The sequence below is a fragment of the Rhea pennata genome, chromosome 18, assembly GCF_028389875.1.
Source record: "Rhea pennata isolate bPtePen1 chromosome 18, bPtePen1.pri, whole genome shotgun sequence".
NCBI classification, from domain to species: domain Eukaryota; kingdom Metazoa; phylum Chordata; class Aves; order Rheiformes; family Rheidae; genus Rhea; species Rhea pennata.
This window is the reverse complement of record NC_084680.1, coordinates 2649499-2672052: the sequence shown is the minus strand read 5'-3', so window position 1 is coordinate 2672052 and position 22554 is coordinate 2649499. Positions and strand designations below refer to the sequence as shown.

At 50.7% G+C, this 22554-nt stretch overlaps 1 protein-coding gene across 7 annotated transcripts in view; it reads left to right on the top strand.

The window, feature by feature from the left end:
• Positions 1–13068, top strand: part of EXD3 (exonuclease 3'-5' domain containing 3) — a 323998-nt gene extending 310930 nt beyond the window's left edge. For all 7 annotated transcript variants that reach the window (XM_062591068.1, XM_062591067.1, XM_062591070.1 and 4 more), the window contains one exon: positions 12488–13068. In XM_062591068.1, coding sequence (XP_062447052.1) covers positions 12488–12822 — 335 coding nt within the window. In that variant the 3' untranslated portion in view covers positions 12823–13068. The remainder of the gene's footprint in view (positions 1–12487) is intronic.
• The last annotated feature ends 9486 nt before the right edge of the window (positions 13069–22554 follow it).

The following is a 22554-nucleotide window of genomic DNA, read 5'->3' as shown; positions in this document are numbered from 1 at the left end:
TCTGTGGCCTTTTCCTGCCAATGAGTCATTTGGGGCTCTTCCTTCCCAAAATTGCACCTCTGGGAGATACAAACAAGGGACAGAGTTTCTGATGGGATGAGGATGCCTCCATGCAGTGGGGATGGACGAGGTGAAATGGGAGAGTCTCCTAACCCCCTCTGGAAAGCCCAGCCTTAGGCAAGAGACACAGTGGCCCTAGTCCCAGTTTCCAGCACAGACTGAGACCCTCCCTGACCAGCCTGAAAGTCTCTCAGATGGGAAATGAGGGTCTCCCCCACTCTGACCTGCTGCTGCTGTAATTTTGTCTTGGTTAAGCTTGTGCATGTCCAAGTACAGCTTCCCAGTTCTTTCCTCCTGGCAGTCCCATGTGAAAGAGTTGATCTGCCTTGTGAGAAGCTCTGCTGTGTTTTGTGCGTGATTGCCTGGACCTGGGATGTTTTGGTAGCTGAAATGCCAGGAGTGGCCCAAGTGACAGCCTAAGGTCATTACTACCTGGCTTGAGAAACTAAACTTCAGCTGTGAAATGCCTCCTTGCTGTTAGTAGTTGCTAATGCATGACAGGATCCCTTTCTCACCTGCACAATCACTGTTAAACTAGGTCAGGTTGCAGGAGTAATGAATAAGTGCTGCCTGACCAGAAAAGTTCCTGCAGGCTCCGTTGGGAAAGGCCTCCTGCACTCCCCGTCCCGAGCTGCGCTCCAGCACTGGTGTTTACTCTTCTGCACTTCTCCCTGGGGGAAGTTGCATTTGGGTGGTGAGTGACACATGCCACAGACATGCCATCTGCATGGAGGTGTGTGCAGCTAGGTGCACTGGGATGGAAATGTGCGCTCTTTCTGCCACTGTTCCTGAGTCCACATTTTCTCAACAGTTTTTGAACACATCACTGACTGCCCCTGTGCCATAGTTTTCCCCATCTATGTGATAGCGGACAGGACCAGCGCAACATGCTTTGGGATCTTTGGTTGCCAAGTGCTCCCAGGAGGCTGCAGCTTTGTTAGACCTGCATGTGTGGCTCTCCAGAATGGAGTGACATGGTGGGGCAGCTTTTCCTGTGGTGCTGGCAATTGGGAGCACTGCTCTTTCCGAAAGGCCAGGGCATCCTCCCAGTGGTTTCTCTGGTCAGGACACTCACTGTTTATATGTACCCAGAGACCAATCTGGCCTGTTCAGCCAGTTTTAGAGTATGGGAAATAGAAATGCTGAAGTTTATGTTCAGTCATGTGAGTGGTTTCCCCTTTCCCCTCCGTATGTAGATGATGGGACTGGGGGTGTCTCACATGACGTCCTTCAGTCCATGTTAATATACTCCCCCACGCACACTCTTACAGGGCCCCCTTGCTTCTTTGCTCTTTACATCATTTCTGCAAAGCTCCTGTGCCTCCTGTGTGCCATAACGCCCCTCTTCTTCCTCTGCCTCTCACCGAGTCCCCCTCCAACCCTGATTCCCATGTGACAGAAGGATATAGCCTCTACCAGGGGAAGGCCATCAGTCTGCTGGGCCAAGTTTGAGACACATCTGCTATGTTGGATGAGATGTTAGCAGGGTGTGTCCTTAGCCATGGAGAGATCAAGGACAGAAAATGTCTCAATGTCCTCTGGTGACAGGGTCAGGACCCTTCGTTTCACCAAAGCAGCTGCCAGAAGGACAGCTACGGTTGGCAAGAGAGCACCAAGAGGTGCTGCATCCTCTTAAATCTCAGCACTTTGTTCCTATCGTTTCTTTTCTGTGCATATGCCAGACCTGGCTAAGCTGCATCTCAGCAACCCACCAGTGTACGCATTGTAACAGAACTGATCTCATCAAGGTAGGGGCAGGTGCTTTGTGTTTTGCTGCAATGAAGATGCAAAATATAGATTGATCCATGTGATCTGAGTTGTGTCTGTGCCGAGGAGCATCTGAACTGGGCAGATGGCCACAGCTAGGCAAGTAATACCTGACCTAAAGCAAAGACCTCCTAGGAATTTGCCTGTGAGGTCCCCTGTGCTTCAGGGCTGAAACCAGCTTGAGATTTCTATTTCTATTTAGATTTCTGCTGGGGGTTGCTGGGATTGAGAGACCATCAATGTGAGCTAAACTAGGTTGTCCCAGAAAAATGACCCACTTTTGGTCGAATGTTGTGGAACGGAAATAGGGAAAGGTCACTGCTAAATCCTTGACAGTGTCCTGCCAACCCTCTGTCCTCCAGTGAGTACTCTCTTAGCAGGTGGCAGAAGACAGCAGTTGCAGGGGGACAGCCTGGGCAGCCAGTGGAGTGGGTTTGTAAGGAAAATATCGATCTCCCATTCCCTGATTTTCTTTGCATTTTCCTTCTGGAGGAGGCAGGTGGAAGGGACCTGCTCTGCCTTGAAAGCAGGTTCCATGCATGGTCTGTGGCCCGTGGCATGGGGAGCTCAGTACTTAGATTACCCAGGCCACTTGCCCATGCTGCCACAGCTCTGGCCAGGGTCACATCATCTAATTTATGCCGCTAAGCATGGATTAAGCTCCGCAAGACTGGTCAGATGACGCTGGTTATCCAGCATCCAGTTACTTGGGAGGAAGATGCTCTTTCCACCCACCCCACCACCTTCCCCAGGCAAGGAGAGAAAGCCTCTTCGCGTGTGGTTTCGCCTCTTTGAGGAAAAGCAAGCAGGGTCTGAGCAAGGGCAGATGGAGCCTAGGATGTTGGGACACCCACCAACTGTGCATGGGGTCTATTTCTGCCAGGGAAACCTTTGATGTAAGTCTGCATCTCCCCAGATGTTCTTGGAGTCAGGGCCTGGAGCTGCAGAGAGCCAGAGCTGTTTACATTTTGGAGTTCATTGCAGCAAAACCTGGGTCAGTGTCACTCTCTGGCTCCCAGATCTTTATGACAGTGCTTCCAAGTGATGAAAAGCAAATTATTCATCCTGTAATAACTCACTTGAATTTGGACCTAGGACTTGTCCAGGTTTTAGGGAACATTTTCCCTGACACAGCCACATTTTCCCTGCATGAGGGCTTTGATGGAAGTGTTGGAAATTGTTTCAAGTCCAGATAGTTTTGCCCTGTAATGCGTTTTTCCCAGTGGTGTGCTCTGAGCGGCTTTCTTTAGTGGATGCATATGCCTAGAGCAGGCAGAGGAGTGGGGCAGAGAGAGGTGACAGTGCTGTGGGTCACCGTGTGGCATCAGCAAGATGCAATCACAGTGAATTCACAGTTGCTGCTGGCAAATTGCAGGCTTCTAAGTGACCCAGGTGGACTGGATGTGTCACAGGTCTCTGGTCTGGTCAGGGGAAGCTTCTTGCTTAGTCAGTGTGGTAAAAACTGGTGCTCTGGTAATGCTCTGCCAGATGGTCCCTAGGAAAGCAAGGATGTATCGTATTAAATCTGGTTAGGATTTGTGAAACACAAAAGGCTTCTTTAATCATAAAATCACTCCTTTACATTGGAACCATTTTGTATAATACACAAACAGTTCTTGCTCTTTCCTGAGCTGTGCTGCTAACCAGATTTTGTTTGATACTCACTGGGCACTTGAGTGCTTCTGTGTCTCCCTGCCACGACAGGGCCTCCCTCTGCTTCTCCAAGTTAGAGAGAAGCAGAGGCTTCAGATGCAGCAACAGGGATGCTTGGAGAGTCCAACATAGCATCTTGGGAAGCCCAAAATGTGGCAGAGATGGGCAAACTGGGTTGGACTCGGGGGTCCTATGTGACCAACCATGAGCTGTTTGCTCACATGTCCATGCTAGTATTTGAGAGCAGCAAGCACAAGACATCAGGAATGTCTCTCTTGAGCGCAATCCCCTGCTTGGACCGTGGCAATAGTGTTCCCAGAGGCCACAGAGGCTGGTGGGCTGTAGGCCATGCAGGGCGCAGAGGTGAGCTGCAGTGCACTTGGAGCAGCACGGCTCTGGGGCTCCTGGCCTTGAGGCTGACACCATGCTCAGACCCAAAGATGATTCAAGACCTGGCATGGACATCAGGGTAGTCGTTGTAGTTTCAATCAATCCCCCTTCACTGTTGGCACTTTGCAGAGGAACCTGCTGTAGGAATGGAAGCATAGAGAGGACAGGGCTTGTCAGGAGCCCAGAGAAGCTGAGAAGTTTTCTTGTTGGTGCTAGAAACATGGGGAATGCTGGCTGGCTGTCATGGGCAGCACTCATCACAACACACTGCAGTCCAGACAGATACTGCTGGAAAATTCAGCTGGCACTGGGGTCCTCCTGCCCCCTACATTCATCAGGATGTTTCTTTTGAATCCACCTGCATTGCTGAGGATGGAAGGGAGAGAAATAGGGGAATGTTGCTGCAGACCTCCCCACTCTGCTGCTGCTCCAGTAGCAACCTAGAAACCCCTAGCATTTTCTATTTCTTCTCCCCTTTCACACTATCTATTTTTATTCTCCTCAAAATTTCCATCCTGCAGCTGCAGGATGAACCCTGGGAAGCCCCATGACCTTTTGGAGGAACAGTCATGGTAGCCGGGAAGTCCCCATGCTGCATGGCAGGATGGCATTGAGTTGGTGGGGCACTTGGAGTGGTCAGGCAGGCTGAGTTGCCACTTTGTGCCTTCCTCGTGGCACATTTCATACTCACTGGCCTGGAGCAGTGACTCAGTGTTTCTCTTCTTTCCTTCCCCTCAGCTTCACGCAGGAGGTTGTGCTGCACAGCTCTGAGTCTGACCCCAGGTGAAACCCCGGTGGGGGATGCATGCAAAGACAGTGTGTAAGGAAGCAGGAGAGAGAGCTGCAAGATGGCAGAGAGCGAGCTGGGAGAGCTTTGCAGCAACACCAAGTCAGGGATGATGCTAGTAAGATGCAGAGCTTCTCTCCCCTTCTTCCACCACACCAGGCTTTTCCTCAACCATGGAATCTGACACACTGCTGGAGGAGGCCATGCTGTGTCCAAAGCCTTGATGCTAGAAGCAATTTTTTTCTACCCTGCTTCCTTATCTACAGCATTTGGCTTTGCCATGAGCATCAGATTGATCTTACTGCCACATGGGCAAGGGCGGGCAATCCTTGTGCTGTCCCACAATGGCTCTCACACCCATGGTGTAACCCACTCATCTCCTGTACCTCAGCCATAGGATCAGGCCAGCACAGAGCCAGGCATGCAGGGGAGACCAGCACATCCTGAATACTTCAGGCTGCTCTGCACACTTCTCTAGGGTTCCCAGCCACCCAGCAAGCCAGGAGGTTGCTTGCCTGCAGCCAGCCACCACAGTTCTTGGGCCCCTCAGACAGAGCCCTGATGGCTGGGGAAGGGAATAGGTCCTCAAGCTTCTCCATCTGAGGACCCAAGGGCTTCCCTGCCCTCACTGACCGCCTTCTTCCTCAGATTGAGGAACCAGTGCTTTAGGCTCTCTTTGCCCCAGGGTGCTGCAGAGCCCTGCAAGGGGCAGGGATGGGGGCTGCTGTGCTGCTGCATGGGGCTGGGAATGAAGGCTGCAGCAGTGAGACTGGCCAGAAATACCTCCCAAGCATGACTGGGTTAAGGGCCTGCCAGCTCCGCCTGTTCAGAAGAATTTTGTTTGCTCATGTGAAAAAGCACTGCTGAGCTGTGAACTGAGTGACATTTTTGGGGCTGTGGGTTTGCAGAGTTGTGCGTGTACCTGCTGACATCAGTGTCATGCTGAAAGCACCCTGGGAAGAAACTAGAGGCATGTCAGCTGCATGTGTGCCAAAGCCACAGAAAACATTGCTCTTTCTAGCTTTGGGGCACAGGATCCAACAGGATTTTCTCCCACAATGGGAAGCAAAAAGACATTGTAGCAACTTAACCTGGCCTGTTGCTTTGAGCAAGCTCATCCTCCCTTCTACGCCTGCTCACCCAAGAACATCTTAAGAACATGGCCTGGCTAATGCAGCTCAGATTGCATAATCCTTAGTCCTTTGTCCTCTGCTTATCTGACTTATTGAGAAGGAAAAGATAACCAGACATCTTCAGTGCCCTGCAATCGAGTGTGTTTCTCAGGCTCGTAACTCCTCTTATCAGGTTCAATCTCTCACCACAGCAAGGTTTCCCATGCACCTTTGTACTCCAAGAATGCTCCCAGATCTGCTTTCAGACTTGTGCAAAGTCTTTACGATGTACACTTTCTCCAAAACACCTAATCCTTAATTGCCTAATTATGGACAAATCTCCAATGTGTGTGTGTGCGCACGCGCACAAAGCGGTTGCGATGACAGCTGGGTGCGGCTGCAAGGCTGTGAGAAGGGGCCCAGCTTGCACAAGCACTGCCAGATCTGAGTGCCTCTCAGGACTTGGCAGGAGGCTCTGGTTCCCACTGGGAAGCCAGGGAGGTGAGCACAAGGTTTCCTGCGTAAGCCAGCTGGGGCAAACACCCTGCTCTTCGCCTCAAGGCCTCGTGCCTGAATCTCAACTTGGGTGACACAGATGGAGCTGTGCTAGAAATGGGGCCTGAGGACAGGATTGTGTAGAAATGCCTGGCTCCCCCAAGAGAACTCAGATTATCCATTAAGACCCCTGACACTGAAACCCCTAGGGGAAGGTCCCCTAGGCTGTCCAGGGCTCACACACTGTGGACAGGTTGTTCCTAGGCAAGTGAGGACCATGTGGTCTGAAAGAGGGGAGGTTCAAACTTGATTTTTCTTTATTCATCTCCATCTGGGCTTTTCAGGCCCTCCTGTGCCCCTCTGTACCGCAGTGAGAGCATCCTAGCGCATTCTCAGTAAAGCTGACCCAGGACTCCCATAATATGAGCGTGGGCTGTAGGGGATCCAGGTCACTGGTGTCACCACCACAGTGACATTTGCATACAACCGCCAAAACCCAAAAGGCCTCTCTTTGGTCATGGGAGAGGGCACATTCCTGCTGCCCACCATGGGCAGACCATGCCATGGCCAGCTCAACAGCTCTGCCTGTGTATATCTATCCCTCCTGGCTGCATCCTTCAGCAGCCACAGATCAAGACTTTTAGGACAAGTCATGTTGCCCATCACAACACTCCCTCTGCTACAGTTCACACCCAGGGCTCCTCCAGGACTAACACCTAAGTGATTGCTTGTGACTGCAGTGTCCTGGGATGCGGCTCTCACCTTGGGGCACACTGCTGGCTCTTTGTTCTCCAGGATTAAGGTACTGCTTGTTTTGGGGCACCAGGAACCATGCAGTGCCACAAGGCACATAAGATGTGCGGAGCAGCATTGCTATGGGTCTTTCCCACTATCCTTTTGTTGGTGACCCATTGTTGAAGGAAAGGTGATCTCTCCCAGGCTGACGAGACATGTGCTGCTCCTCACCTTGTAGAGTGTGTAGAGAGCTGAGCAGTGGGTTTACTGGACCACACAGCCATGACTTGGGCATGAAGCCAGGCAATTTCAGAGGAGACAAGTGCATCTTCTGGTCTGGGTGATCCTAGTAGAAAACAAGACCACTCATAGACATCATTTGTTGCTATTCCTTGTTCCCTGGGCACAGAATCAAGCTTCAGAGAAGTCTCTGCCTTCCTGCACCCCCATGTCGTCCCATTCATACTAGGCTTGTCTGATCCAGAAGTAAGAGGAATTGTGGTCCTACACTGTATCCTTCCTGTGGACACACCAGTGCGTGGCTGGAAGGACTCAGATGGAGATGTTGCTGTTGGGAAGGGACAGCAGTAGTTTGTGTGGTGTGTTATTATGATGGGGACTAATTTCCCCACCCAAGCACAGTTGTGCAGGAGCTGGAGAGAGTGTGATGTAGCAGAAGCCATGTGCTGAGGGAAGGGTAATATCATAGCTTGCAAGGAGTGGAAGGGAGATTGCTGTGGGAAGATCTCTCTGCTTTGCTGAGACCTCTCTGCTTTGCCGCTTTTTCTGGTTCAAGGAAAGAAATTTGAGGAAGATCATTCCTTCGTTCCTGTGCAGCTCTATAGCACTAGCACACCTAGATGCTCAGTCTCAGGGGGGACATGCTCAGTCATGCCCAGTGTGCTTGGAAAGTCTGCAGATCTCAGCATCCAAGAGTTCTTTGCACAGAGCCTGTTGGACTCCATCATCCTTGGGTGACCCGGGCAAGAGGGGGAGAGGTGAGGGAGAGGGAAAAAGCCTTTCTATTTTCAAGATGTTTTATAATGAGATTATTAGTTCCCAAGAGGTGTTTCTAATTGATTTGATAAGGAATTGCTTTCATTTCTCCTCTCCAGAGATACAGTGGGAATCCAACTTTTGGCATGAATGGTCACAGATCTCTTGAAACTGTAGATCTAAAAACTTCTGGCACATTGTAACGGTATTTTCGGCTTCCCTCGGCCTCACACGCACATACACACCCACATATGCCTTTTGCTCCATCTCAGGCATGGTCATTGCTCTGCTCTGCAGATCAGTTGCTTTGTGAGTGCTTTAGGGACTTGAAGAGCAGCATCAGATTGAGCTAGGGTGCCAGCACTGCTGGAGGAGCCGCTCTGTCAAGGAGAGCTCTGCCTGGGGCTGGATTTTGTGGCAGGCCTGGCTCAAGCGGTGGTTTCCCGCAGGACCAGGGAAGAGCAGATTCACCCTGCCAGGATGCCCAAAACAGCCAGAAAGCTTGTGAGAGTTCACTATGAGAGTGGACTCCACACATATCCTATGAGCTAGGAAGAGTGCACGTGTGTGCACGTGTGTGTGTTGAGGCTGGTATGCTTTGCAGGATAAGCGTGGTTTCGGGCCCCATATTGCAGGAGGCCCCTGTGCCCTGCATGCCATGTGGTCGTGGGAGTGTGGGGCCTCTGTGGCCACTGTCTTGGGGCCACCCCAAGTGCTTTTAGTACTTGCACGCAGATAAGGCAGCCAAATTTACTCTGCTTGTAGAAAGTAATGGAAGATGGGAAGAAGTTGAGCAGAGGGAAGAAAAAAAACCCCTTCTTAAACAAATGCCCCCCCTTCTCCATTTCCTCCATGATCTTCCCAAGACAACCTTTTTCTGCAGAGCTATGGAGGACCTGATCTTTTCACAGCAACTTTTTTCCCCCTTTAAGACAGTTTGCCTGGTTGGCACCCTGCGACTGGCGCCCAGTGGCCTTTTCAGCCAGGCTGCAAGGGGAGCACAGGCATCTTCAAAAGCCGTGAAAAGAATTCGACTGGAGGAGGGGGCAGGGGGAGAGGAGTTTTACAAGCTCCCATTCAAAAATTGTTACTTTGAAGTGATGTAGCATTTTCAACCCTTTGAAGCACCACAATTAGGAGGGGGCTGGTGCAACCTAAAGGCAAAACACTGGGTGACTATCACGGCCTTTCTCTCCCCATGCTTTTAAGAGATGAACTTTTCCTCCCTGCCTGCCTGTTTCTCACGAGCTACCTACCAGGGGGATGGGATAGGGGGTGGCTGGGGGATGGGGAGACTTAGCACTTCACGTACCGGGAAGGAGAGCATCTCCAGTTTGCTTTGCCCACTAGCAAGACCTGAAGTCAGTGCTGCTGTGGGCCAGCTGGGCTGCACCACGGCAAATGCATGGAGAGTTTCCAAAGAAAGGACAAATTACCAGTCATTCCTGCAAAAACATCAAGGCTCAACGAACTATCAAAAAGTCCCAGCATGGGTGCTAGAGCACCCTGGGATGCTGAGAACCACCTAGAGCAGAGCTGAATGTGCCTCCCACTGTGCAAGTCTTTGTACATCTGGTAGCACTGATGAGCCACAAACAGGCTCTGAGCAAGGAACAGGCAAGGGTCTTGCAGAGCCCGTGCCAGAGAAGGCGACTGACCAGGCAGTAGTTCTCTAAGCACTTGGTTAACTAGATTTTTCTTGAAAGTGGAGCACTCTTCCTTTAATGCCTTCTTTCTATGCCAAAATAGAATAGAAGAAAACAAGATAGCAAGCCAAGCTTTTCACAGAAATAGCCTCCTTCAACAAGAGAAAGCCACAAGGAGAAGCACTGAAGAGTCATAGCATGGCTGAAGCCAAGACTCGCACAGATTACTCTGATGCTTTGTTTGAGAGAAAACCTAAACAACTGGGCAAAAGCTTTGCAGCTTTCCAAATTTGTGGAGTCGCCCTTTCCTGAACCTGCTGCCTCCTGGAATGAGACCCTGAGAAATCTCCAAATGAGCAGGGCTTCTTCTGAGGTGTCCCCACTCTGAACAGCTTAGGCATCTTCTGAGAGCCAGTTGCCCATGTTCATCACCAGAGGCCAAAAACTGAAGAAGATGAGAAACTGAGGTCACTGTTTTTTCTCTAGGAATGGATTTTAGTGTCCCAAATAGATGCAGAGCTTTAAGGAATGGCTGAAGGTTGCTGAGGGACACTTCCTCGGAGTGTGGTGATGATGAATCCAACTCTGCTGATAGGCAGTGAGTAGGACTGGGTTTCAGGCTGGTTTCTGATAAATTATGTGAACAGTCTCCAAACCTGCATGGCTGTCAGGTTGCTTGATGGTCCACAGCAGGTCTGCAAAACCCAACAGGCCATTGACACTGAGAATATCTTCAGTTAAAGCTTTGACACTGAGTGTGGTTGATTGTCTGCCAGAAATGGGGAGGCTGGCTATATCCCACTACTTTGGACAGTTTGGGAACCACCATGATTACTGGTTTCCTGTTGCTCTGAGGTTCCCTCATGAAAAGATTTTACATATCCTTGTGTCTAACATCAACTTTAAGCCCACATTTTCCAGCCTGTATTGCTCTTATGAAGGGGAAGGAAATGCCAAGTGTATCCTCAATGGGGAGAGAGTGAGGCAAGCAGAGCAGGAATTGGGTCCTGAGAACCAAGGATGCAACATAACTGGAGCCAGCATAACCCAGTTCTAGCAGGGTATAGGGCAGCCCTAGTGCACATGGACTTTGGTTGCAATTTGTGATCTGTGCAGATTCAAGGGGGTCAGGCAGTATTGTGCAGCCTGTGCTAATGTGGGACTTTTTGCAATGGTGTGGGACTAGTGAGACAGGATGGCTGTTACAAGGAAGGCCTGGATTGTCATGAGGACATGCAGTGATGCAGGTGACCCAGTACTGCTCAGTGTTCCCCAAGTAACTGCGTAGCTTTTTTTACAGAGGCTCATCACTGCATGCCTGAGGCTCTGGGTTTTCCAATTCTAAGAGTTTTCCTGGAAAGCTTCCCCAGGGGTTTGAATTCCAGGCTCCATCCTCCAAGGCCTTTCTGGTCAAGTGAGTGGGTTCCTGGGAACCACTGTTGACCCTGCCTTCTGACCTTCAGGGCCCCAACCTCAACCTTGCTTTCCCCAGCCATAATTCATGGCACAGCACAGCTCTTGAAGGCTTTGGGATCCGGCTGGAAGAGCCAGCCAAGACTGCTGGTTTCACTTCCCTCCAACGAGGCTAAGTCCTGACAAAGCTCCCTCTTATCCTCACAAGGGGCAGGTTGAGAGCCCCAGAGATGCCGCTGGAAAGATGCAAGATGCCTTTTGTTGTCTAATTGATGCCCAGGCAGGACAAGCTCCCCCTGCCAAAAATGAGTCATCCCGGAGTAATAACTGCAAACTGCCTCCCTGTGTCACTTGCTGCCAGACATCCTGATGGATGACAGTCAACTGAGCCCACAGCTTCCGCCTTCCGGATCCCAGGAATCCATCGGGCCCCGGTTACAGGGCTGTGAACAGTGAGAACCTGCACTGAGCTGCCAAAAATGTTGTGGGTTTTGTGGCACTTTGTTTGCGATGGCAGCAGTCGGTCGACCCGAGGCAGGAGCCCGCAGCACGGCACGTACACGCTGGCCCCAGGCAGAAAGCCTGCAGCAGGCTGAGGGCCAGGCCAGGGTTTGGGGTGCATGGGACCCCTTGCTTGCCACTGTGAGACACAGCTCCAGGTTGCTGGTGGTAGTGCCCCTATTCCAGAAATGCAGTGCAGGAGCAAGCAATTGTGTGATGGGAGGGAGATGGCATGCCAGCCCCAATGCCCAGCACACTTGGGCAAGCCAGGATAGCTTGTTGATTTGCTGACTTAGGTCTCCAGGACCCTGGCTAATCCTACTGCTCTTAAGGCGGGTTCATTAATGAGTCATGAGTCTAGGCCATAGGGACTTCGCATCTGCAACAGCGTGCCACAGAGGGCAATTGCCAGTGCTTGAAGGCTCCTCACATGCAGCATTTCTTACTCAAGCTCTACCCAGCCCTGGTGCTGCTTCCAGTGTCCCAGTAGCTCTCTATGGGGTAAACTGAGGCTACAGCAGGCTTCTTCTCCACACAGCTCCGGAGTGGCATCCACTGTAGGTACCTGCACATGGTAGTGAGGAGACAGCATGGGGACTTTGCTCCTTCACCTCCTCCCCCTCTCCCTGGCCCAAGCACAGCAAAAGAGCTGCATGAATGTGGGAGAAGCCAGGCAGGCTGCTGGGGAGCAGGAGGCATCTGCCTTGGTACCATGCTCAGGGCAGGCAAATGCATGGGTGCTTATGGTCGCTTTCTGCCATACTTACAGGACTCTCCTCCCTGGGGAGCAGGGCAGAGCCTAGCCTATACTGCTTGAAAGGATGATAGGCCTAGCATAAGTGTTGTTCACTTGGGATGAGCTTGTGCTGAGTGCAGACCTCACTCCTCATACCAGTAGCTCATGATTTATCTGCTGTCTCCTGTCCCCACAGGCAACCTGACAAGGTCTGAAGAGAAGCCAAGCCAAACCTGTGATGCTGCTGCACTGGCCCATGATGCAGCCCAACCCATTTACAATCCAAACTGCCAGTGTCTGGAGGAGTTAGACCTCACAGGCGAGTCTGTGATGCTGGCGAATGGCACAGCCCTGCAGGTCTCTGCCATCCCGCCTGGGGTGCTGGACAAAACCGAGCTCTCCTGCTTCTACTGCTGCACCCACTGCGGGAAGGTGTTCTGGGAAGGGTCTCATTTTGGACGTGTCGTCTCTCAGTTTAAGGATATTCTTGCTGCCATGAAGGATGATCAAAGCTTCTATGATCTGAATTGAGGGGGTCATTCACTGCTTCGGAAGGCTGAGGAACAGGCTGGGGAGCCCAGGGAATGTTGCCTCCCTGATAAACCTCAGCAGGTTTTCCAGGCCACAGGCTTGGGTTTGAGGTAAAGGGCTGCAAGCTGGGCTTTTAGGGAGAGCCTTGTTTGGGGGTACATGGTGGAGGGGACTGTCACATTTACACTGACAGGGCAGTGGAATGCAACAGCCTTAAATCACTTGGCCTCCGTGAGATCATTAAATTAGAGGTGTCTAGAAATCCAGATCCTTTTCTTTATTGCTCAGGAGCTGTTGGGTCCCTCCAACTCAGTTTGCCCTCTCAGAGGAACCTCTGCCACACTGTCTCCCACAGTGTCTCCCTTCAAGCAACGCATGGCTGGAGGACATCAAGGTCTCCAGAATGCCACCCAGGTGGTGCTAACCTTGCGGTACCTGTAAGTCCTTGGCACTCTCACCTTGGGGTGTCCCTGTTCTTTGAAGAAGGATGCAGTCCTTTCTCCCCTGCCTCCTTGACTGCCCCAAGTTGCATGGGTGTACACTTTGCAGTCTTCCTTCTTCAACCCATAGTGTCTTCCGATTGCCTTGGCCTCTTTTGTGGTGGGCAGCAGCAGGGCAGAGGGATGCTGCTACTCCTGCCAAGGAGCATTTGCTCCCCAGGGTTACCCACTCCATCCTTGCTCCCCATGTCTTGGGATCCCTCTCTGGTGGGCAGCATGAGTGGGCAGATGAACAATGCTGGCCTGACTGGCTTGATGAGCCCTGGATAGGGAGCCCCAGTTTCTTGCCATGAGTTATCAAGTAGGCTCAAGCGCCTGAAAGTTTTGTGTGATGTGCACAGAAATAACAGCAAAGCATGTGGTCCTGCCATGGTGGGAAGTCAGAGCTGCTGCCAGCCACTGCCCAAGGCGAACTCAGTATACCCGTGTCCAGAGAAGGATGAAGTGGCCAATGGGGGAGACAGGCCCCCATTTCACAGAATCACAGAATGGGTAAGGTTGGAAAGGACCTCTGGAGCTCATTTAGTACAACCCAACCTCCACGCTCAAGCGGGGGCACCTAGAGCATGTTAGATGGGGTTGCATCCAGGCAGGCTTTGAATATCTCCAGAGAAGGAGACTCCACAACCTCTCTGAGCAATCTGCTCCAGTGCACTCTCACAGTGAAGAAATTCCTCCTCATATTCAAGTGAAATGTGTTTAATTTCGTGCCCGTTGCCTCTTGTCCAGTTGCATGGGACTACTGAAAAGAAGAGAGCTCTTCTCAAGGCTAAACAGGCCCAGCTCTCACAGCCATTCCTCAGAGGCAGATGCTCCAGTCCTCTGATCATCTTTGTAGCCCTACACTGGACTCTCTCCAGTAGCTCCATTTCATGGCAGCAGAGGTCTTGCAGGGAGGCGGAAAAACCTGCTGGGTCAATTCTGCAGCTCTGGGTACTGCTGGCTGATGTCTCTCAGCCCATGGGCTGGCTCAAAACACTCCACCCTATAACGGAGGAGTATTTGCAAAATTCCTCCCTTAATCCCAGTTAACTACCAGGCACTGATGTTATTGCTAACAGGGCCTGAGGGGCTCTTGGCTTAAGTGTGACATTTACGGGCTAGTGAGGTGCCTGCCCAGACAGCTTACACTGAAATCTAAGATTTGCTTTTCCTCTGTCTCTGTGCTCCTAGCCACACTGGTGTGCAGGGATCCTTCCATTCTCCCCTCCCTCTGGCTTTCATCGTTGCATCCAAAGCTTCTCACTCCCTTGGCCAAGCCCTTTGGCAACGGTGAACCTGAAGCCACAGTGTCATGTGGCCAAAAAGGCCGCAAAGATGGCTGGCAGCAAACATACTTCTGGAGGCTGAGAATGGAGCTCTTCCTGGTGGCCCCAACCACAGTGCCATGTTTCCTTTTCCCTCTGTGTCCCCCATAAGCAGGGCCAGCCGCTGGGGATGTGCTGATGGGTGGCAGGAGCTACTCTAGCTCCAGAGGCTTGCCAGGCCAGCAAAGGTGGCAGGCGGCAGCCAGGCAGGTGCAGGACCTCCTTCCAGTGGAGCATGGAGGGCAACCACGTGGTCAGCTCTCTGGCTCTCCTTTGCAGCAGTGAAAGGCCCTAACCACAGCCCATAATTTTCTACTGCAGAGCTTGATTTCTTTCAAGTGGAACTGTAAAATAACAGTGTCTCATTCCACAGCAAGCAGCAGCATTGAAATGAATCACTACACAGGCAGGAAATGAGAAAGCAAAGGTGGTTGTGGCATGAACGAAACACATTTTTCTAAGACTAAGTCAAGGCACATACTGAAGGGCACTCCCCATGGCCTGGGCTGTCGCCCTGGCCACTGCAGGCTGTTGGCATCACATGTCAGTGGGTCCTTAGCGCTCAGCATATACTTAAAGACATAATGTGCCAGGGTAGGGACTGTGTGCCAGGCTCCTTTGTATCAGGACACACTGGGTTGTGAGTTTGGTTCTGGCCAGAGGCACCTACAAGGGTCTGTGCAGCGTGGGGATTTGTTTGAGGTTATTTTACCTTCTTTCATGTGCATGAATTGGGAGACCTTTCAGTGCAAACCACATCCCTGCCTGAGCACCACCCATCTCCCATCACTATCACAGCAATGTCTGCTAGACTGTGCTTTTGTACAAACAAGACCCCACCGTCCCAGCTGCGGTCACCATGCTGATGCAAAGTGACAGAAGTGCCTCTGCACAGAGTTTGACTTTCTGATGCTGGCTGCTTGTAGATTGGCCCCAAATACACTTTTCCCACCCTCCTAGCCCGTGTTTGGGGGCCAAAAAGCAAAGCCTTTTTGATGACATCTCAACTGAAGACCTCCACATCAAGCACAGTGCACTGTCAGTTCATGCACACAAAGGACTTGGGGACCTTGTTTCCTGCCACCGAGGCTTTGGCTACGCTAGGGCAAGAGAAGGGGGAAGTCAGGTCCCCAAGGGGAATTCCTCTGTAAAAGCGCTGTCTGCCTTTCCTGGCGCAGCGGCTCGGTGGTTCCGGAAGGGAATTCCATGTGCCTTCCTCATCACTTCCACAGCCTGGGGAGGCGCAAGTGGGCCAGATCCTCAACTCAGGCATACTATGGGAAACCCAGAGGCCATCCTTGCTCAGCCAAGGGCAGACTCACCTGCACACATTTAGAGGCAGGACCGTTCAGGACCATCACACAGCCACCCACTCAGGGTATCCCCTGATATCCGTGGTGTGCCCTCCCTTTGCTTTGCTTTCTAGAGTACTCAAGCACAAGCCAGCATCAGATCTGGATACACAGCATCTTGGCTAGCCAAGTCCAGGCTGTTCAACACCCTGAGGTTATTCCCATACCAAAGCAGGCTTGCCCCCACATGTTATATGTCAGACACAGCTGGCAGCCACATCTGCAAAGACCCACAGAGTCACAACAAGGGATGTTTTCATCTGTTAGCCTCTAATTCCCTATTCCCAGTATGGTCTCTTGCCCAATAAGCCCTTTGCAGCGCTGGAAGTTCCGGCAGCCTTCCCAAGCCACATTGCTCCTCAGCTTCCCTGAGAGCTGCTTATCATTAACCACCATAGCTTCTTCCAGTCTTGCAGATGCAAGGTGCCAGGGCTTGCTGACCTGAAAATCGTCCTTTATAGCAACAGCTGCCCCAATCTGTCCCTGCCGCAGCACCAAGTTTTCCCTTCCAGTCACTGCAGTTTGCTCAGCAGACACCTCCTCCATCCCAGCAGGTGAAGCACTGCAAAAGCTAACTGTTTGCACTGCAGTGGGCAAGTTTGCTGTTTTACCCCAGCAAACATGGTTTAGTTTTCCCAGAAGAACCACTGGTAGATAAAAGAAGAATCTTCACATTCGGTTGAAGGTTTCTACTGCCCCAGACAGATGAGCATGGCACAGGCTCAGGTCTGCAGAACATGCATGCCAGGGTCCAGCACATAGCATGTTCCTGAATATGCATTTTCAGCTCAAGTAATATAAATATATTGGGAGATATTTCTCCTAATGGGGTTAAAATGCCTTCTTCTGATCTTGCCCTCAGGGGCAATCATTTTTGCATTGATTCTTTCAGTTTTCCTTCTCAGTCGTCTACATTTTTGCATATAACCTCAAGGAACTGTTTCATTTCCTAGTTTTTCATCCTTTTTTTTTTCTCTCTCTCTTTCTAGATGTTAATACACTATTCTTAATCCCATTTCTTAACTGAAATTGGAGTCTCCTTTTCTTTTTTTCCCCTCAAGGTAATTTTTGTCATGTTTCCAATGCTACAGTTTGGAGCCAGCCAGTGATATCTGAGAAAAATCTGTGTTTTGTTAATCTTGTGTCTTTAAATGTGCATTCCTGGCCTGTTGTGCTGAAAATTGCTTTTAGCCCTTCTTGTGCTGGAAAACTGATCTATGTAGGGACCACCTTACTGGTGATAATACAGTCTGGCTGCAGACAGAGAATCTGTTACTACATACAGTGTGGTAGCCGCCAGTCTTTGGGCCACAATTAACTTGTCTTGGCCATCAGGATGAGATCCAGTATTGAATCCTGTGTTGGTCCAGGGCTTTGTGTGATAGCAAATGACCATCTATTACTTACGAAAACTCTGATGTGGTTTTGTTACTTGTGCCACCAAACACATCACAGGTGATGTCACCCTTGATAACAGGTTTTCTTCCTGTATTATGGACAGATGTTTAAGAACTCTCTGTCCTGTATTCCCAACAGTAGTGTTAAAAGCCAGTGTGCTCTGAGCAATTCTGAGCAATTGAGGTTTTGCCAGCTTGAGTCATCAGAGATGACTGTAACAGGACAGTGGCCTTGCTTGGACAAGGACATGCTTTCCATGGACATGCTTGGATCTGCATGCATTTCAGTGTGCCAGCTGCAATTTGGATTGTACTGACTGTAGCATTTTCCTTCTCATCTACCAGTGTCTCCAGCTTGGAAGGATTCACTTTTGGCCAGACTTTCTCTCTTCCATTCCTCACTCAAGGGTCAGAAAGGCTGTCCAAGGCTATCTGGATGTTTTTCTTCTTTGAGCCCGTCCCAGAGCCCCTAAATTTCCAGGCTATATGGAAGGAGATCTGCTGCAATGTGCCAACGTGATCACTCTTCAGGGACCCTCATATGCCCTCCTTTAATGTCCATTGCTGTGTGGCTGCAGGCATTGTGTCGGGCCTCTTGAGGATGTTCTAACTACTATCTCTAGCTCAGTGGTTGCAGTAGCATTCATGTGACTTGAGCCTGTTAGAGTTGAGTAGTTGAGCTGATCTGGGGTCTTACTCATTGGTCCTGTGGGACTTGAAGACCTATTCAACACCTAGTAGCAATGCAGCACTGAACAAATCCTTATGCTCTCCTGCGTCCGGTACCGGCATCCTCAGTGCTTTGAAAAATTGTCATCAGTTCCTCCAGCACATGAGCTACCTCCTTCACCAGTGATCCTGGCTTCTTCCTTGCCATATTTTACTGGTAATCACACCCCTCTTGTTCCTCTGGAGTAGCATGTGGGGACCCTACAGAGAGATGCTTTGGGTCTCCTTAGCAGCCACAGGAGGAAGAAACTGACCCCTAGCCTGAGAGCCAGACTAAGTCCACTTCATTGCATGTGTCAGGTCCTGCATGCTCCTGAGCAGCACTTCCATGCCAGCCTCTTTTGAGTGGTATTGGTGGGGCCACCCCAATCAGCAAGTGTTGGACTCCCACTGTCAGAGATTGGGCAGCCCAAGCACCCTAGGCTCTGCACAGACTCATGCACATGTCAGCATCCTGCCGCACCTTGGGGCTGCAATCCAGCTTTGCTCTGCAACTGCAAAAGCTAAAGATGAAATAAAGGAGAAATGACTGTTCAGCATCACCATCTCTCCTGACTCCACAGTGAGTGATGTTTCCACCTCCTCCCAGGTATCATGTGATGACACGAACCTTTCTGGATTCAGTTTTGGGGAAACTTTTGAGTCGTATGAACATGGAGTCATCCCATTCCCTGACTGGAGCGAGGGTGCCCAAGCTGCAGTCTCCGAGGCCCTCTCCTTCTATACAACATTTTCAGCCAAGTCATGGATATTTCTGTGCTTTTCTTACTGGGTGTTTCTGAGCTGTGGTTTCATGTCTGTCTACCACCTATTCTCACCTCAGAGAAGCTCTTTGAGAGGTGGTCAGAGAAACAGCAGGCCACATTAACCTTGTCCCTATCCCCAGAGACAGATCTTGACCACACAGTCTGGATGGAGTCCTTCAATGGAGGTGCTTCTCTGATCCTCAGGTACAGGGGGTAACCTCCTGGTGACCTTAGGAGTTTATTACCCTGCTGTCTCCAAGAATTTGAGAGGCAAGTTCTCTTACTTTGGTAGGACAGACAATACATCCAGTCAGCTGCTCTGGGGCAGGTTAATCAGTACGAGACTTGTTTTTTCTGGCCCAACTAGGGCAGATGCTGGCCCACTAGAGTGCATAGTCAGGATAGCTTGCTGTGACCTTGCAGAATGATGTAGCCTGCTCTTCTCCCTTTAGCTATGTCTCTTTACAGAGACAAGCATGTCTGCCTCCCTCCTGCTTACACCAGAGGCTGTGCTGTGTGCTAGAGTCAGGGAGAGATGCTCTGGGGAAAATGGTGCTTCTAAAACTGGCTGTGGGACCCAGGAGCTGGGCAGGAATTGCTTTTTATGGGGATGCATTGAGAAGTGACTGTGTAGGCACCTTAGTTACTGGAATCCACAGCCCATGGACTGTCCACTTTTCCTGACTGTCCTCCTTGGGCTGAGCCTGGTAGAAACACATTTCTATCAACTTCCTCTCTGGGAGCATTTGATTTACTGCCTCTAACAAAGCCCTGTTGTGATCCAGAGTACTCTTCCATGAAACCCCTTCACCAGAGGTCTTCTCCTACCACAGTCGTGTGCTCCTAACCCTGTCCTTGCATCAGACAAATGAGAAAGCCCAGCTCCCTAGTCAACAGAGAGTGAGTCGTTTCTTCTAATGCCTTTATCTTCTACTCGTTCAGCAGACCAAGGTGAAGCAACCCATGACCACTGGCCCAGAAGGCAGTAGGTGAGCAGCAGCCAAGGACAAAAACAGACCAGGGTGGGACAGTCCTTTAACAGCAGCCTGCAGTTAGTGTGTGTGGGCATAGCATGAAATGATTTCCAAAGGGTCTGATCCAGCTCAGAGCTCCTGGATGTGAGAGGTGGTGTCTGAGACCCAAGTATGCCAGCCTGGGCTCAGATACAGCACCTCTCCCTTCTGCTACCCCAAGGAGTTGATGCTGAGGGGCAATCTGTGCACCAAGGTTATTGCTAGTGATAGACATAGTCAACATAAAACTCCAAGTCATACTGGCCTTGAGCAGCATCCAGGAAGTCATAAATTATCCAATTTTGAATGGATAATTTACATCAAAGAGAATTAAACCAGCTTTTCAATCAGACTACAATATTGTTTCTCTATCTGGCTACTTTTTTAAAAAAAAAATAAATCCCATTGTCTGTGCCATACTAATGTTTAACATTTATTAGGGCAGTAATGAGTCCTTCATGTTTTTATGGAGCTGTTTGATTGTGTGTTCGAAGGGCAGCAACTTCTACGGAGTGTCATGGGAACAAATGTGCTAGGTGGACTGCACATGCCAGGAGCTGTTCAATCCTCAGGACATTTCATTTGAGTTCAATCCCTGGCAGTGCATTTCAAGCTGTGATGACAGGAGGACCTATGTTAAAACAGCGCTAAGACCCCCACACATCTAACACAGATTCTAGCATAACCTGTAATCATCCTTCTTCTTTCACTGCCTTTGATGCAGTGATATCCAAACATTTTAAAGCCACCAGCCCTTATGAGACCTTCTAGCTCTGGATTCAGCAATTGGCAATAGCCAGAGTGGAGAGGACGAGAACAGCTCTGGCCTCACTGTTTTCCCCAAGAAACCCTCAAGATCTGGCTTCATGATAGCTTAATCTTTGGGACCTGAAGCTTTCAGCCCTCTGAAAGAAGAATCTGGGCTGGATCCAAACAATGACCCCAGGTCTGGCCTGTGAAAAATTTGTTTTCTTGGTAATATTTAGCAGTATCTCAGGACATTTTTGCTGCCACTGAAATACCCTGGTCTCTCAGAGCACCTGCTAAGTGCTTTCTGTACTAGCACACTAGCATCTCTACCAAATGTGGGCTGAAGATGAGCAGACAGTATTTCTGAGCCCTTTAAAAGCTATTTGCTGATTCAGAATGTGCTGAAAACTAGCCCTCCTGGCAGCCCTGGTGCAGGTCTTTTGTTCTGGATGTTGCCTATGGCACTGTGGCTGAGGCTGTGCGGCACAGGGCTGAGCTGGCTGCCTTAAAGGGATGACCTGAATTTGCCAAGCTGAACCACAAAGCCCTGAGAAATCACACGCTGCATCGGATATCAGCCGAGTTCCTTTCCTCGCCTTGTGTATTTCTCGCATATCCTTCGGAGTTTGATGGGGACAAGGTGTTTGCCGTCCAGGCCAGCTTTAGTTTACAAATGAATATATCAACATTGTTCCTCATCAGCCAGGAATGTGCTTCCCTCCCACCTTATCCCCATCCCCTTCCAAGCAAACTTCCTTCCTTGTGTAATCTGGATCGGAAACCTTGCTGCATATTTGAGCAGCTCAGAAAAATCAGCTTAGCTTTCCCTGGTGTGACTTTGTGGCTTGAACTAGCACTGGTCAGTCCCTATCGCAGCCGATAAGTCATGGGAGGAGGAGGGTCGAGGTTGCCTGTCCTCTACTTGGATCACAGTGCAGAGACTCTCTTCAACACTGCCAATATGTGGGCCTGAATTTCAAGCAAATAAGCTTCTGTGCACTAGCCAGACACATTGCTGCCTCACTATGTGTCCTGCAGAGAGTTATGACCATGTCACAGCCCCAAAAGCCTTGCCTCAACCCCAGGAACATTTCCATGGGGTGCCCACCCAACCCTCAGGCCAGGCCCCAGAGGCCATATGGAGTTTACACAACCAAGTAGTGGGACCTGTGGATTGATATACTCTGATCTGCAAGGCTACCACAAAGGCAAATTTGTGCAGGTCAGTTAAATGAATGATCCTCGGGGACTGGATGGGACTGAGGCCAAGCTGGTTTGATTCAAGCACACTAAACAGCAGAAGGCACCTCATGCGGTGGGGTGCCCAGTGGGTGGCCCGCCAGGTCAGGGAGCAGAGCACAGCTGGAGAGCCCAGCATGCAGCCAAAAGCAGGAGCAGGAACATCTCCCCATCTCTGAGTGTGTCCAATCTGTGGCCTTTTGCCTGAGCAGCATTTTCCTGCTGTCAGAGATGGAGGTTCTAGGCTTTAGGCAGAGTCTGAACATCAGAAGAGCTGAAGCATTTCCAGCAGGATAAGACCCGACACTGTGTAAGACTGATAAGGCTGATAACACAGGGCACTGAAATGATTAAATGGGCTGAAAGCCAAGCCACAGAGTGACAACTGAATCTGTACAGGCAGCTTCCAAATCACTGCAGACCCTACAAGGAGCTGGGGACCTCCGGCACTGGGGCCCAGCATGCGGGGATGCTCTCCTGTGTGCACCCCCCTGAGGACAATAAGCAAATGCAGAATTATGGCCACACGTAAGTGGTCGTGATGGTGGCAGCCCCGTGGCAGGCGAGGAGGGAGCGAGCAGGCAGTGTGGCATCTGAGGTGGCCTCCGCAGGGAGTGCCGGTTCCCAGCCTGGATGCCTGCGCCACCCGCCACGCAGCACCAGGCTGAGGCGAGCTCCCAGGAGCGTGGAGGATGCCCA